We start from the raw sequence: 13,523 nt of genomic DNA, 5'->3' as shown, positions 1-13,523 counted from the left end.
TGCCCGGTTGGATACACCTGCTTTCGTCTGTAAAACATTCTTCTTTCAGCATTTAGGCCTTGACAGCCTCCTTTTGTTGCGCTAACGTAATGGACATTAAACCTAATCGATCTAACTTTGAACCGCCCTCATATGAGACTGCTCACAGTTCAGACCTTTTTGACAACAGCAGGACTTGCCCGTGAAAATAAACACAAGTAGGAAAACATGTGTAGACTAATGTAAAAGCATCTGTTTTCTTTTAGAAGGAGATCGTACAGTACAAGTAATGGGACTGAAGAAAAAATTGAAAGAAATATACTAGTATTTTGTAAATTATCTCGCATTTCATTTTCTGTCGCGCGATTGTAAATTATGCTGTTTCTTTTGTGTAGTTGTCCTGATCAAATTGATGCGAGTTTTAAATGATACAACGGTATTTTTTTTAATATAACAGGAGCTAATTGTTTATTTTTCTAATAATTTATTGCACGTTTTGTCAGTCAGTATAAATACTCACGCTTTTTTAAACACTAATATATCTAAAATATTTTAGGGACAAAATAATAACGCTATTCTTTTTAGGAAATTTGCTTTTAAAAATTCAAGAAAGAAACGAACTAAATAATTGTAGGCGTAGAAACTTGTAGTACGAAATCAGTTAGCTTAGCTGTTAGTGGTATGATATTTGTAGGCATAGATAATTTCCATTACTACAAGGATTAAAGGCTTAGTAACCAGTACTAGATACTATTGTATTTCCGTATTAACGTTTTGTGACGTTATGGAATGAAAATGAAATTAACCATATCTGAAATTATGAATAATTTGAGATAAATAAACTGTTTTAATATCTTAAAAAAGTATAACTTTAACAAGTTATTCTAATGAAATGAAATGTGCAACTTACATTTGTTGAAACTTTCTTAGTTTCGTGTATCCAATAAATCTTGAAAGATGCACTTAGGTTTTTTTATCATAAAGCATATCCCCACTTTAAGGGGAAAACTTAAACAACTATACAAATAATATAGATCGCAAAATGATTAGTACATTTTTACTTACATTTTTTTTATTGTTACTTGCATCTTTTTGACAAATAATTTTTTCAAGCTACCTCTTATTAGCTAGAAGGTTCTTATGAAATTCTGAGAAACTTCTGGAATATTTATACAGGTTTGTGCTTACCCTTGAGTTACTTTATAAAAATGTTTCATGATTTGGAAATCTAACAGCATCTGCCATTTTCATTCAACTGTTTTACTTAGTTTTAGCAGATGTAAAATCATGCATATGCAATTATGGCGTCATGTTACCTACTGCGACCAGTTTTGTAGCCAACGTCAGAAGAAAAAAATTGAGTTATTCCGAACTGTGTGGTAATTTCATACTCAACTTCAAAAACTCATACCTGTTGACTTCTGGTGGTTAGAGGCTCAAAATACTGAATTGAAGTATTAAAAATATTAAGATATTACTAATAAAACCAAAAACCCAAATATTTAAACACTCTTAGATCTGTTGGGGCAACATTCCAAAAACTCGAGCATCCGACCACCCTATGTAAATCATAAAACTTAATTTCTCAATAACATTATGAGCCATCTGCCGGATAACAAATAAAATACTATTAAAAATTTTAAGTTCTGATTGTTGAAAAGAAAAACAAATATCTAAGTATTTTGACATCTGAAAGGGCTGTCTGTTTGAAGACTGTCAACGCAGCTGATTAATTATAAAAGTGTGTATGTCATTACCGACTACTTAAATAATCTCTTCTATGGATTTGTTTCCGAAATTCCTCTGCGACCAGAAAGTGATGAATTCTGTTGATTTTTATAGTCGTGCATATGTGGATGTTGTCAGAACGTTGTTATACACATTTTAAAACAGCATACAGTTTCTTGATAGCTAAGATTTTCTCGATTCTTACATCTTTTCCTTTCTTGGAACTACATATAATTTTAGACTTCTTTTCAACTGTACATCTGGCATGACCTGATGGTTAAGGCACTTAACTCGCAATCTGCGGATCATAAGTTCCAATCCCGTCATCAAACATGCTCCCCCTTTCAGCCATTGAAGTGTTATAATGTTACAGTCAATATCATTTTAGTTTAGTAAAATAATAGCCAAAAGTAGAGGGTTATGACTAGCGTTTTCACGGTACATCATTTCAAAATTAGTGACACAAAACACAGTTCTCGCAATGCACAAAATTTCGGTAAACACACTCATCGCACTCTTGCTTTAGATGTCTGTAGGTTGCAGATGAAAAGAACATTGAACTGATATGCAGTTCGAACAAAATTTGTAAAAATCAAGAGGCCTGCATGGTAGTTAGAAGGATCGTTGGCTCGAATCTCATCACCGAAAATACCCCCTTCTTTTAGACGTGGAGGCGTTACAGTGTGATAGTCGATCCCACTATTCGATTAGAGATTGCTAACACAGATAGCTCTAAACTAGTTTTACGCGAAGTTCGACAAAGAAACAAGAATAAAGGAAACTGAAACCAAATCAACAGCAATCTATTTAGTATGGACAACCCATAATGCACATAAAACGTTAAACGGGACAAGGGCTCATTGATAAAATAAGACACCTTTCAAAGATCGTAAGGTGAGACTTCTTCGTTATTATTACGTAAGACTATGTGGAATGTATTGCCTCTAGTACAGAATAAAAAAAAATCCATAAAAAGCAAATAAATCTTCATTAACTCTTATTTTACTGGTCTTATAAATATTTTTTAGGCCTAGCATAGTTTAGTGGTTAGGGGCACTCGAGTCACAATTAGAGGATTATAGGTTCGAATACACGTCACATCGAAATGTTCGTTTTTTCAGTCATCGATGTGCTATGATGTTACGGTCAGTACCCACTATTAGTTGGTAAAAGAGAATCCCAAGATTTAGCGGTAGTTGATGTTGACTAGTTGCTTTCCGTCTAGCCTATCATTTATACATTAGGGAAGATAACACAGTGAGTAAAACTCAAAACAAACTTAACTTATAAATACTTTTATGCTCTAAAACTAAACAATGAATTCTTGTGTGAACGCTTACTAACGTGTTTTTGTTTGTTTTGTTTCTTCACTGTAGAGACCTACGAGTCTTCGTGTTTCATTCATTTTAAAACTTGTTTTTTCGCAAATAACTCGCAGTAAATAAGGTGTGAAAATCGAACATATCTTTTAATAGGAGACAAAAGAGCAAAAAACCTTAAACTTGTTACTACACAGTCGCCCCCTGATAATTTGTCCTTTTTTTTTTTTTCAGAATGTTTATCGAGAATGGGTGTGTGCTATGTTGCTTCCGTTTTTCCTTGACGATCGTCATTTAAAGCCTTGCCGGACGTTCTGTCATCGAGTAGAACAACAGTGTCCCTATTTCCACCCTTATATTAAAGAACAATACGCTGGCGAGCCAGTCTTCAGATGTATAGGTAAGTTTATCATTTTAGCTTTTTTTCACCATTTTTACTTCAAATAACAGGATTTACTAGCGATACCTACGTGGTTATTCTATTTTAAGATTTTAAATTTTTTGTCATCCTCTGTATAAACAAGGATGTGACAGATAGCCCTTTATTTTAGATTATAAATCACATTCCACTACCGGAATTTTTGTTTACTTGAAAAAACAAGATTTAATAGCGTCATCTACATTAGTATTTTATTTTTTAAGATATAATATTTTTTGCTTTTCTGTATAAACAAGAATGTGACAGACAGCCTTTATTTTAACTTATAAATTACAATCCAGGGCCTACAGTTCTTTTTTGCTTGGACTAACAAGATTTAATGGCGACATCTACATTATTATTTTATTTTAATTTATATATTTTTTTCGTTCCTTGTATAAACAAGGATGTGACAGAGAGCCCTTCACTTTAGATTATGAATTGCATCCCTGTGCCTGCAGACGTGCAGATTGTTAATCAAATGTTAGTCTATAATTTGTATTTCTGAAATCTGTGTAGGTCAGTATATTTAAGATACCTGATTTCAGTAATGTTGTTTATAGTGTTCTATAACTAAAGGACGTTCATTCCATTTTATAACAGTCTTGACAATAAATCTCTTATCATTCGTAATACATTGAAAACTTTCGAGTTTGTCAGGCTTTAGTACTAGGCACAGCGCATGTCTGCGGATAAGAACGCTAGAAGCCGGGTTCATTGAATATACCCTTAGTGAGCAAAGCACAGCAAGCCCATTGTGTAGCTTTGTACTTAAACTACAAAGAACAACTTTTATTAAATTACATGGTAAACTTTTTGGTTCTGAATAAGTGAAGGGGTGTCATGCTTTATCGTACGGAATACGTGTAGTTTGTCGGGGTTATGCAAACATGGGGTATATTATAATAGGTATTACGATATACATGTTGTTTTGGTTTTGTTTTTAATTTTGTATAGACGAAGGCGTACCAGTTAACCTTTCATTGTAACCTACACTTAGTGTTCAAGGACCCAAAATCAGTCAGGGTTCTACCGGTTTTTTAGTAATTCTTTTATTTTAGATTGTAGGAATTATTTACGTATTTATAATTAATTTTTCTATACCTTTTAGTTTTCTCAGAGCTAATTTTCTGTACTATAGATGGTAAAGGTATCTACATTCAGATGGTAATAAATAACAAAACAAAAAAAAAAAACGATGTATAACCAAAGTACAACTAAATTATAGTTTCGTTTAGCATAAAACACTTACGACTGTCTGTTTGATTCATTTTCTATGAAAATAAATTTTAAGCATATTAAAAGAACAGAAAAGTGTTATGTTTTCAACTTGTGATTTGTGCGTCCCCCGTTAATACAGCGGTAACTCTACGGATTTACAACGCTAAAATCAATGGTTCGATTCCCCTCGGTGGACTCAGCAGATAGCCCGATGTGGCTTTGCTATATGAAACACACACACACGTGATTTGTACTTATTAATATTGCCCATTCCTTCTGGTGGGTTAAACGTAACTCTGAAAACTTGGTAGGCACAAAATTCAGGTTTCGATATCTGCGGAGAGAAGAGCACAGATAGCCCATTCTGTAGCTTTGCGCTCAATAGCAAGTGAGAATGTCCCCCAGTAACATAGCGGCATGTCTGCGGACTTACAATGCTCTAAACCGGGTTTCAATACCCATGATGGACAGTGCACAGATGGGCCATTGCGTTGTTTTGTGTTTGACTTCAAACAAACAAAAACCACTATAAAGGTTTCAATCAGATATCATATCAAACCAATAGGTGTATATATATAAAGTGTTTCAAATGCTACTACGTTTTTCGCTTTCCAGCCAACATTGATGTTTGGCGAAAAGCCTCGTCGGTAGGTGCAAAGTTCGAGCATGCGATATTCTACTGAACACGCTGCGCGCTTTCAGATTTTGATGCCTTGACAAAACTTACAGTAACCCCTTCATCACTATTAAGTCAAGTTACTGGCGGTCCAGACAGCGCATTCTACAATAAATATATTAGAGATTTATTTTATTTTCACCAAAGGTGAAAACTGATTACAAAATTGGTGGTTTGGAGGCCAAGTACATTCTTAGATTCGCCGCGCCCTCTGGTGTGCAATACTGTTTCGCCTATTCAAAGTCTATCAACACACTTTGGGTCAGCAAACAAAAGAAATATGGTTAGGCCTCTTATAATGGTGAACCATCTCTATAGTTTACACCATCTTAACTGGGTTTGAATTTTTCTCAGCTTAAAAATAGTTTTGTAAGTCCATGAAAGCTAAAGAAAAATGAATTAGTTGAAAAGCCTAAGATAATTTGTTAGTTATTAAACACAAAAGGCTGTTCCTACCCACCCACCACAGAGGTAGTGAAACCCGATTTCTCGCGGTAAAGTCAGCAGATATGCCGCTGTGCCACTGGGGGTGCTTCACATAGATTAAAATGTAGATGTTTACAAGTGTTTGTTAAATTAGCGGAATATCATACTTCTAAGTTAGATTTTAAACACGTGATAAATTTTCAGGTTTTCCTTTGTGTGTGTTTAATAATCGTAATAATTTTTGTTTCTCAAAATCGGCTTATTTGTCATGCTCTTTGTCATAATAATATCATTTTATGTTTGAATATCAGTCGTAATTGGTTATTAACACACCACTTTTATGGCCTTTTGTTTAGTTGTTGTCTAAGAAATGTTTGGTAAAGCACGGAGTAGCTTATTTATAGGTTTATCGATTTTAGTACACAGATTTACCGAAGGTGTTCGTCGAATTTTTTGAAACTGTTAATGTATCATCTTACTCTTATACTCATGATTTCGTCGTTTAAATGGTTTTTCATTCAAGGTTTGGTCCTGAAGAAAAAAAGTCCACCTTTCGAAAACGCCTTGGTTATAGGGTATTGTATTTTTGCGTTACATGGTAGGCTTAACATAGCATTATGATGCCTAGGCTTGTTTCATGGTAAGAATGTTTAATGAGAATGACACTACTTAACCTCACAACCTCATGTTTCTTATGCTTGTTCACTCATGTCATTTTTCAGGAATTCTGCAGTTTTCTAGTGAGATCAGCTTTCGTTTCCTAAGAGGCCACAAGATGTCGCGACGGTTTCAGATGTAGCTAGACCTCATCTGACGGTCCCAACAGTGGTTTTCGTGGCATACTTTACCCGAAGTCTAAAAAACTATCAAATTTGTCTATCAAATTAGAGCAAACTTCTCATTTACTGTGCGAACAGAAACAAGTCTCTGGTATACATGTTCTAACCAGACACGAGTAAAAATAAGATAACAAACTGTAATACAGTAGCATTTAAAATATTTTATTTTCCATATTTGTCTCCATCCATCAGTTCGGAAAAGTTTTCCTTATCAGTGTGGATATTCTCTTCTGCATCGTTATATTTTATCGCATTAGCGTGGTAATAGTTTTCCATATCGCTAGGACTTTTCTCTCTCCATATTACAAAACTTGCTTTCGACTTCTTACTAGTTTTATCCAAGCATTTAAACATGTATTAAAATAGGTTATTTTCTGTAGTTACCAGTTTTATCCAAAACTTTAATCCAGTATTAAAATTAATTTTTTTTTGTAGTTGCCAATTTTTATCTTGGATAAAAACCAATGGTAAAACAAATTATTGTTTGTATCCCTATTGTCGTACAGAGTTTATAATGAAGTTTTGCTGGTTATATCTTCCACACGTGGAACATTATACTGAAAAGGCTCGTCTTACATTATTGTTTATGACCTACAATAACTCATCATTTCTCCCCTTACAGCTTATCATTGTATCTTTAATGATCCCCCATTCCTTTCTTTAGGAGGCGATAACTTCTTTTTTAGGGCTACTTTTCAAGGATATTATTAATCTTACCTTGAAGGGCTGTATTTTTATATATTTAAAATGGATCAAATGTCCTTTTTTAAGGTCTACCCTTTTTTCTTTTGAAGAACTATCATTCTTTCCTTTAGAGGGCGATCAATCTTTGTTCTTTTTTTCTGAAAGCTCACCATTCTTTTTTAGTGTCTATATGTTTTAAATAATGATTGTCGTTATTTATGTTTCACGATTTTTAACCCTAAAATTAACTAATTAACTATTTATGCACCAAAATACTTGTGCGGACATCACTTTGGCAGTTTCGGAGTCGTTGATCACGTATAGTTCACGTACAAACATGCTCGCTCTTTCAACCGTGGGGGCATTACAAAGTTACGGTCAATCCCACTATTCGTTGGTAAAAGAGTAGCCCAAGAGTTGGCGGTGGGTGATGACGACTAGCTGCTTTCCATCTAGTCTTATACTGCTAAATTAGGGACGGCTAACGCAGATAGCCCTCATGTAGCTTTGCACGAAATTTAAAAAAACAAAACAAAAAATAAAACAAACAAATATCGCCAGTATTGCAATTAGCCCCACTAATCGCTGCTGGAACTTCTTATAAATTTAAGCGAAAAACAAGTGTTCTTGTCTCATTTGTTTGGCCAGTTTTTTCATTGAGTTTTTAAAACAGGTAAAAACTTAAAATTACTCAATGTGAAGCAATAGGTCGAACACCACGGGATGTGAACAGCAAAAAAAGCAAGTCGGTAATTTGAGTGTTAAGATATAGTAAAGTTATATTTAGAATAAAAACAAGTGTAATTTGATTATCGCATCATTGAATTTCCTAACAGCTTTGTGTACAATATTCGGGTTAAATTGTCCTGTAGTTCCTACAGATTTCATTAATAATAACCTTTTTTTTTTAATTCTTATGTTTAGTACATATTTTCAAAATGTTGTGAACGTGGTTATGAAAAGCAGATATCTTTTTGTGATCTAGTATGATATGATTATCGATGTGGAGGCGTTAAAAACAGAAAAGGGTTTCCGAAAAAATAGATGTTTCTAGATTACCTTGTAAATTCCTTTTTACTAATACATCTAGGAAAGGCAAGCTATTATTTTTCTCAGTTTCTTAAGTAAATTGTATAGATGGTTCTATGCCATTCAAACAGTACGTAAACTCAATTAATGTCTTGCCACTACACCTCCACACTATGAATGTGTGTCACCTACATATCCACATGTCAAACTTGCAGTTTGAATCATATATGGCTTTAGTTTCAAATACATCCCTATACAAGTCACACAATAACGGTGAAAGTGGGAATCCCACAGCTAACCCTTAATTTTGTTTACAAACATTACTATTAGTTTGAAAAACTGTATCTTTCACACATATCTTTATTGAGTACATCTACAACATCAACTGCTGAGATTTTGTTTGCTAACAACTTATCCTCAAAACTTAATAGCACCCTCTACTAGAACTTCTGTAAACAGCGATATTGCATCAAAAGATACTAACAAATCGTCTTTAGTTAATTTTGCTTTTTAATTTTCTCTTCACATTTTACTGTATATTTAAAACGATTTTTCTAAAACGAATACTTTTGAGACGTATGATTAGTTCTCTGATATAACGAAGTGTCTATACTCGACACTATCGGTCTAAAACTTATATATCTTTGGAAATGCATACAATTTTGAAGTAATAAAACAAACTGAAATTAATCTTTGTTTCTCTACGTAAGTTAAAACTCAAATAATTTTAACATTTGTTTTAATTAATTGATGGTACTTAATTGTAGGTTTGTACTAAGTTTTTTCGTTGTTTTGTTTTATATACACTTTCCTCTATTTCAGTGCTTGTTATACACGTTAAGATACACACTGTTGCCTCGCCATGGCCAGGTGGGTTAAGGTGTTCGACTCTTCGTCGAACTGAACATGCTTGCCCTTTCAGCCGTGGGTGTGTTATAATGTGACGTAAAAGAAAATATCCTGTGACATTCGTGTTGCCGCCATTTTTAACCCAGCATATTATTATAATCTCCCCTATTAAAAAAATTACGTAATATATTTTAAGGTCTTCAGAGATGTACTTACCTCCATTTAGCTTTCAACCCGCAAATCAAGAAAAATCAGTCCTAAACGTTTAAAAATTGTTTGTTTGAATTTCGCGCAAAGCTACACGAGGGCTATCTGCGGTAGCTGCCCCTAATTTAGCAGTGCAAAACTAGAGGGAAGGCAGCTAGTCATTACCACCCCACCCCCTCCCATCTATTAGGCTACTCTTTCACCAACGAATAGAGGAATTGACCGTCACATTATAACGCCCGCACGGCTGAAAGGGCGAGAATGTTCTGTGCGACGGAGATTCGAACCCGCTATCCTCAAATTACGAGTCGATCACCCTAATAACTTAGCCATGCCGGGCCACACTTTAAAATAAACTCTGTCGTTTATCTTTCTAGCCTTGACGTACGGGATTAAATGCAAATATAAATGTAAATGGAAAGAAATATTTTTTTTTAACTGGCTTAAAATTAAGTTTCTTAAGTATTGTGTATTCAACAACAAGATTTGGAAAGTACGGGTAGTGAACTAATTGATCGAATAAAATTATACTTTGTTTAAAGTCAAATTTGTAGAACTTGTTGGTATTGTCATTTGTTTGTATGATTTGTAATTTATTAGTCATCATTTTAGCTTATAAATGTATTAATTTTGAATGTTTGTTTTAAACTATTCGTAATGTCAAGTGTATTTTTCCCCCTTTGTTGTAGATCCTAACATTCCAGACGTACCTTCTATTTCGCCTAATTCTCCTTACGGTCTGCCTGGATTCTGTTACCAGCTCTGCCATGTCATCGAGCCTAAAACACGGAATACTTCTTTTTCTTGGAAGGATTCTACAGTGAACCGCACAAATTCCAATGCGTTATTATCACTTAAAAACACTTCGTGTGTGTCTCCCACTACCTTTTCTCGAGCAGTGACCAAGACTACGAACACCTATCTTGTGGCAGGATTATTTATAATTATCAGTGGATTGTGGCGTCACTTAGTGATCAAACATTGTACTCAGCGAAGCAGCAGATGGACTTGGTCTAACCCTTTTGGGATTGTTTGCACAGAACCCACTTAGCATTGGTTTAGCTACTGTCGTTTCTGCTATAATCAAAATAGAATGAAGTCCACATTTCTATAGTTAGATATTATGTCAGTACACATTGTCTGTCTTTATGGAAAAGCCAATACAGTGTTGTCAAGACGAAAATGTTTAAAGATAACTAAATGGTTGAGGAAAGTATCACGTGACACGTTGAATGATTGTTTGCAAAGAGTACGTCGACTACGTTTTCAGTTTCAGATTACAGTGTTAGAGAAATGTTTTGTTCCACTGTAATTTTTAATGAAGCCGTTTCTGTTTGTTTTTTTAAGTATTTAAAAACTTTTTGTGGTATACTCTTTTAACATCCATTGTTTTTCTTATAATTTATATATACATATATATGTTATTTCGTAGTGTTTTATACTTTAAGAATAAATAAATAAACGACCTATACGTTCAGAATAAATTATTTCAAATTATTTGTAAAATATTTCCTGCATTACAGACACTAAAACAATGAATTTGAAAAGCTACAAATCAAGGTGACGTAGAACATTTTTATTTCAGAGACTGACTTTAGTGAGTTTTAGAAACAGCACTGAATTTAAAACTATTGACCTTTGCATAAAATGAATACCCTGGTTTTTTTTAATCAACTGATAAACTTCATAGTCACGATGTTTTTGTTTTTTCTTATCGTACAATAAAAAACCTGACTGACCGTTGTAATGTATTTTTAAGGTTATTAATCATGCAACGAACATTTAATTCCATGACTTAGTAAGCTTGCATTGTTTTTTATGTCAGAACTGTTCAGCGCTCTGGGTATTGTTCTGTTGTTGTGGGGAGTGGGGAAACAAACACCATTGAGGTGTAATCTTGACACAAAATATTGATTTACGTAAAAAGTTGAGAAAACAAACACTGTTAAAGAATATTGTCAATGAAATAGTTTCTCTGATTTTATACAAATACGCTCACTACGTTTTAGTGACTTTCGGAGGCCATAAACTACGGTGGCTTTATGTGCCACTCTGTAAGGAAAACTGAAGAATAAAAGTTCGCGACTGTTACAAGAAAACTTTTGCAATGAGATTCGTTTAGGGTCTTTTGACAAAAGTTTTGAGCAGGCATACTTTGCTGCCATTATATTTTATCTGCTAATAATTAAGGCGTGGCTGTGATGTTACTGTTTAACGACATATATTGACCTGATGGTTATGAACCATTGTGTAGTTTGGTTTATATGCGGTCATTTGAACAGGAGCCGACACCATAATGCATCATATTACTGGCTTTGTAACGAGTTTATCCTAATTAACAGAACGTAACGTTGGTATGATTCGCTATCTTATAATGCATAGTAAGTGAAAATGTTTAGTTGCCACCTAGCGGAATATTCCTATCATAGTTTGATTTGGTCAAGCAGTAGTCTTATATGAATGTTCCAAAATCATGCCTCCCTGCTAACGCCACTAATATGCACAAAAGGTGAGGTCATTCAAGTACGTTATTACACGGGTATCCATCACAGTTTTCAAATCAACCTTCCATGTATATGTATGTGTGTGTGTGTGTGTGTGTGTGCGTGCGCGCGTGTATTTCTAATGCAGTCCAGAGATAAGTAAGCCAATATTAGATTATCAACCTTACATCGTATGCGCAAGTCCAAAACTTTGATCCAAGATTTTGTTGTTGATCCATCACGTATGCCATATGTGATAAGCTAATAGAAAGAGGAAACAATAAGGTGTTACGACATATTTTTACCGTGTTTACTAATGGAAATATTTAACATTTTACTCAATTATTTCAATGTTCAGACCTTCTTTTACATTTACCATTTTACAAAATCGAAACAACGAAGAATTTCCCAAGTCATTTTTAAAATATATTTTACTGTACCGTCTCGCAATTTGAAACGAAATCAACATTTTCTCTTGTTGTAATATTAACAGTATATACAGAGGGAGATAACAATGTTGTTTTCTTATTATTTGTTAAATAACGTTTATAGGAGGATCACATTCGAGTTTTCTTGTTATGTGATGTCGTCTAGTGAACATTTTTGATGAATACTCGAATCAGAATAAGCGATAACATTATATCGACGAAAGAAGGGGCAAAATCAATATAAATGTATTTTGAACAAAGTGTAGTCCTGGAAACCTCTGTGGCTAGCATGACTGGGATAAAGAAATTATTTAATTTTCGTTTCATTGTTACGAATATTCATCCGAGTTTGACATTATTTCAAACCTGAAAATAAGCCATTCACATTAATCTCGCAAGATGAAAGTGAAATGGAATTTACAGGGTCAAGTGATTGTTCCAAAATGTATTCGTTTTCTCTGTGATTACTTCCACACTTCTAATGATGTGGAATTAATCACAGACAAAACGAATACATTTTGGAACAATCACTTGACCCTGTAAATTCCATTTCACTTTCATCTTGCGAGATTAATGTGAATGGCTTAATTCCACATGATTAGACGTGTGGAAGTAATCACGTAGTTAGGTATCAGATGCAAATGTGCGAGTTCTCTCTATGACTGTTGTCTTCCGAGTTTTGCAGCAGTACTATACATTTGTGAATTCATAAACTATCAAAAACTAAACTAAAGAAGCTCGAAGTTTTAGATTTTGTGGCTATTTCGCGAAATACATCACAACTGATGAGATAATGTCAAAAACTTAATTAAAGAACTTATTGATGTTATTTTAAATATATTTTTGGTTTACAACAGTGGTGGAAATTTCAGCTCATTTGTGTGGCGGAGTATTGTTTGCTTTTATTATTATTGTATGTGCTTATAGTCGAAAGCTTGAGAATTGTGAGTTATTGTTTTTTTCAGTGCCATACTTGTTTCCATTTGTTATATAAAAATATGTATAAATATATAAAAATCTGCATTTTTATTATCTATAGTTTTTCTTGAATTTTTCCATGTACAAATGTAGAAATAACTACAACAATAAATTATTTGTGTTAGTTTATTTCATTTAACAGAAGTAGCATTGGAAACTACGGTAATTCGTAAGGTGGGCCAGTTTTCTATTTTAAAGGCAAAATGTATGCTATAGAAAAAAATTATCCATCGTACCTTTATTCAGATGGTGAAAAACC

General features: G+C 33.8%; 1 protein-coding gene across 1 annotated transcript in view; it reads left to right on the top strand.

Moving 5' to 3' along the window:
• The window catches only part of LOC143244078 (NALCN channel auxiliary factor 2-like), a 53,587-nt gene extending 42,733 nt beyond the window's left edge, over positions 1 to 10,854 (top strand). Inside the window, exons 2-3 of the mRNA XM_076488124.1 lie at positions 3,261 to 3,426; positions 10,065 to 10,854. Of these exons, the coding sequence (XP_076344239.1) occupies positions 3,261 to 3,426; positions 10,065 to 10,426 (528 nt within the window). The 3' untranslated portion in view covers positions 10,427 to 10,854. The remainder of the gene's footprint in view (positions 1 to 3,260; positions 3,427 to 10,064) is intronic.
• The last annotated feature ends 2,669 nt before the right edge of the window (positions 10,855 to 13,523 follow it).

The sequence above is a fragment of the Tachypleus tridentatus genome, chromosome 2 (assembly GCF_004210375.1).
Source record: "Tachypleus tridentatus isolate NWPU-2018 chromosome 2, ASM421037v1, whole genome shotgun sequence".
NCBI lineage: Eukaryota > Metazoa > Arthropoda > Merostomata > Xiphosura > Limulidae > Tachypleus > Tachypleus tridentatus.
This window is presented reverse-complemented; position numbering and strand designations above follow the sequence as displayed.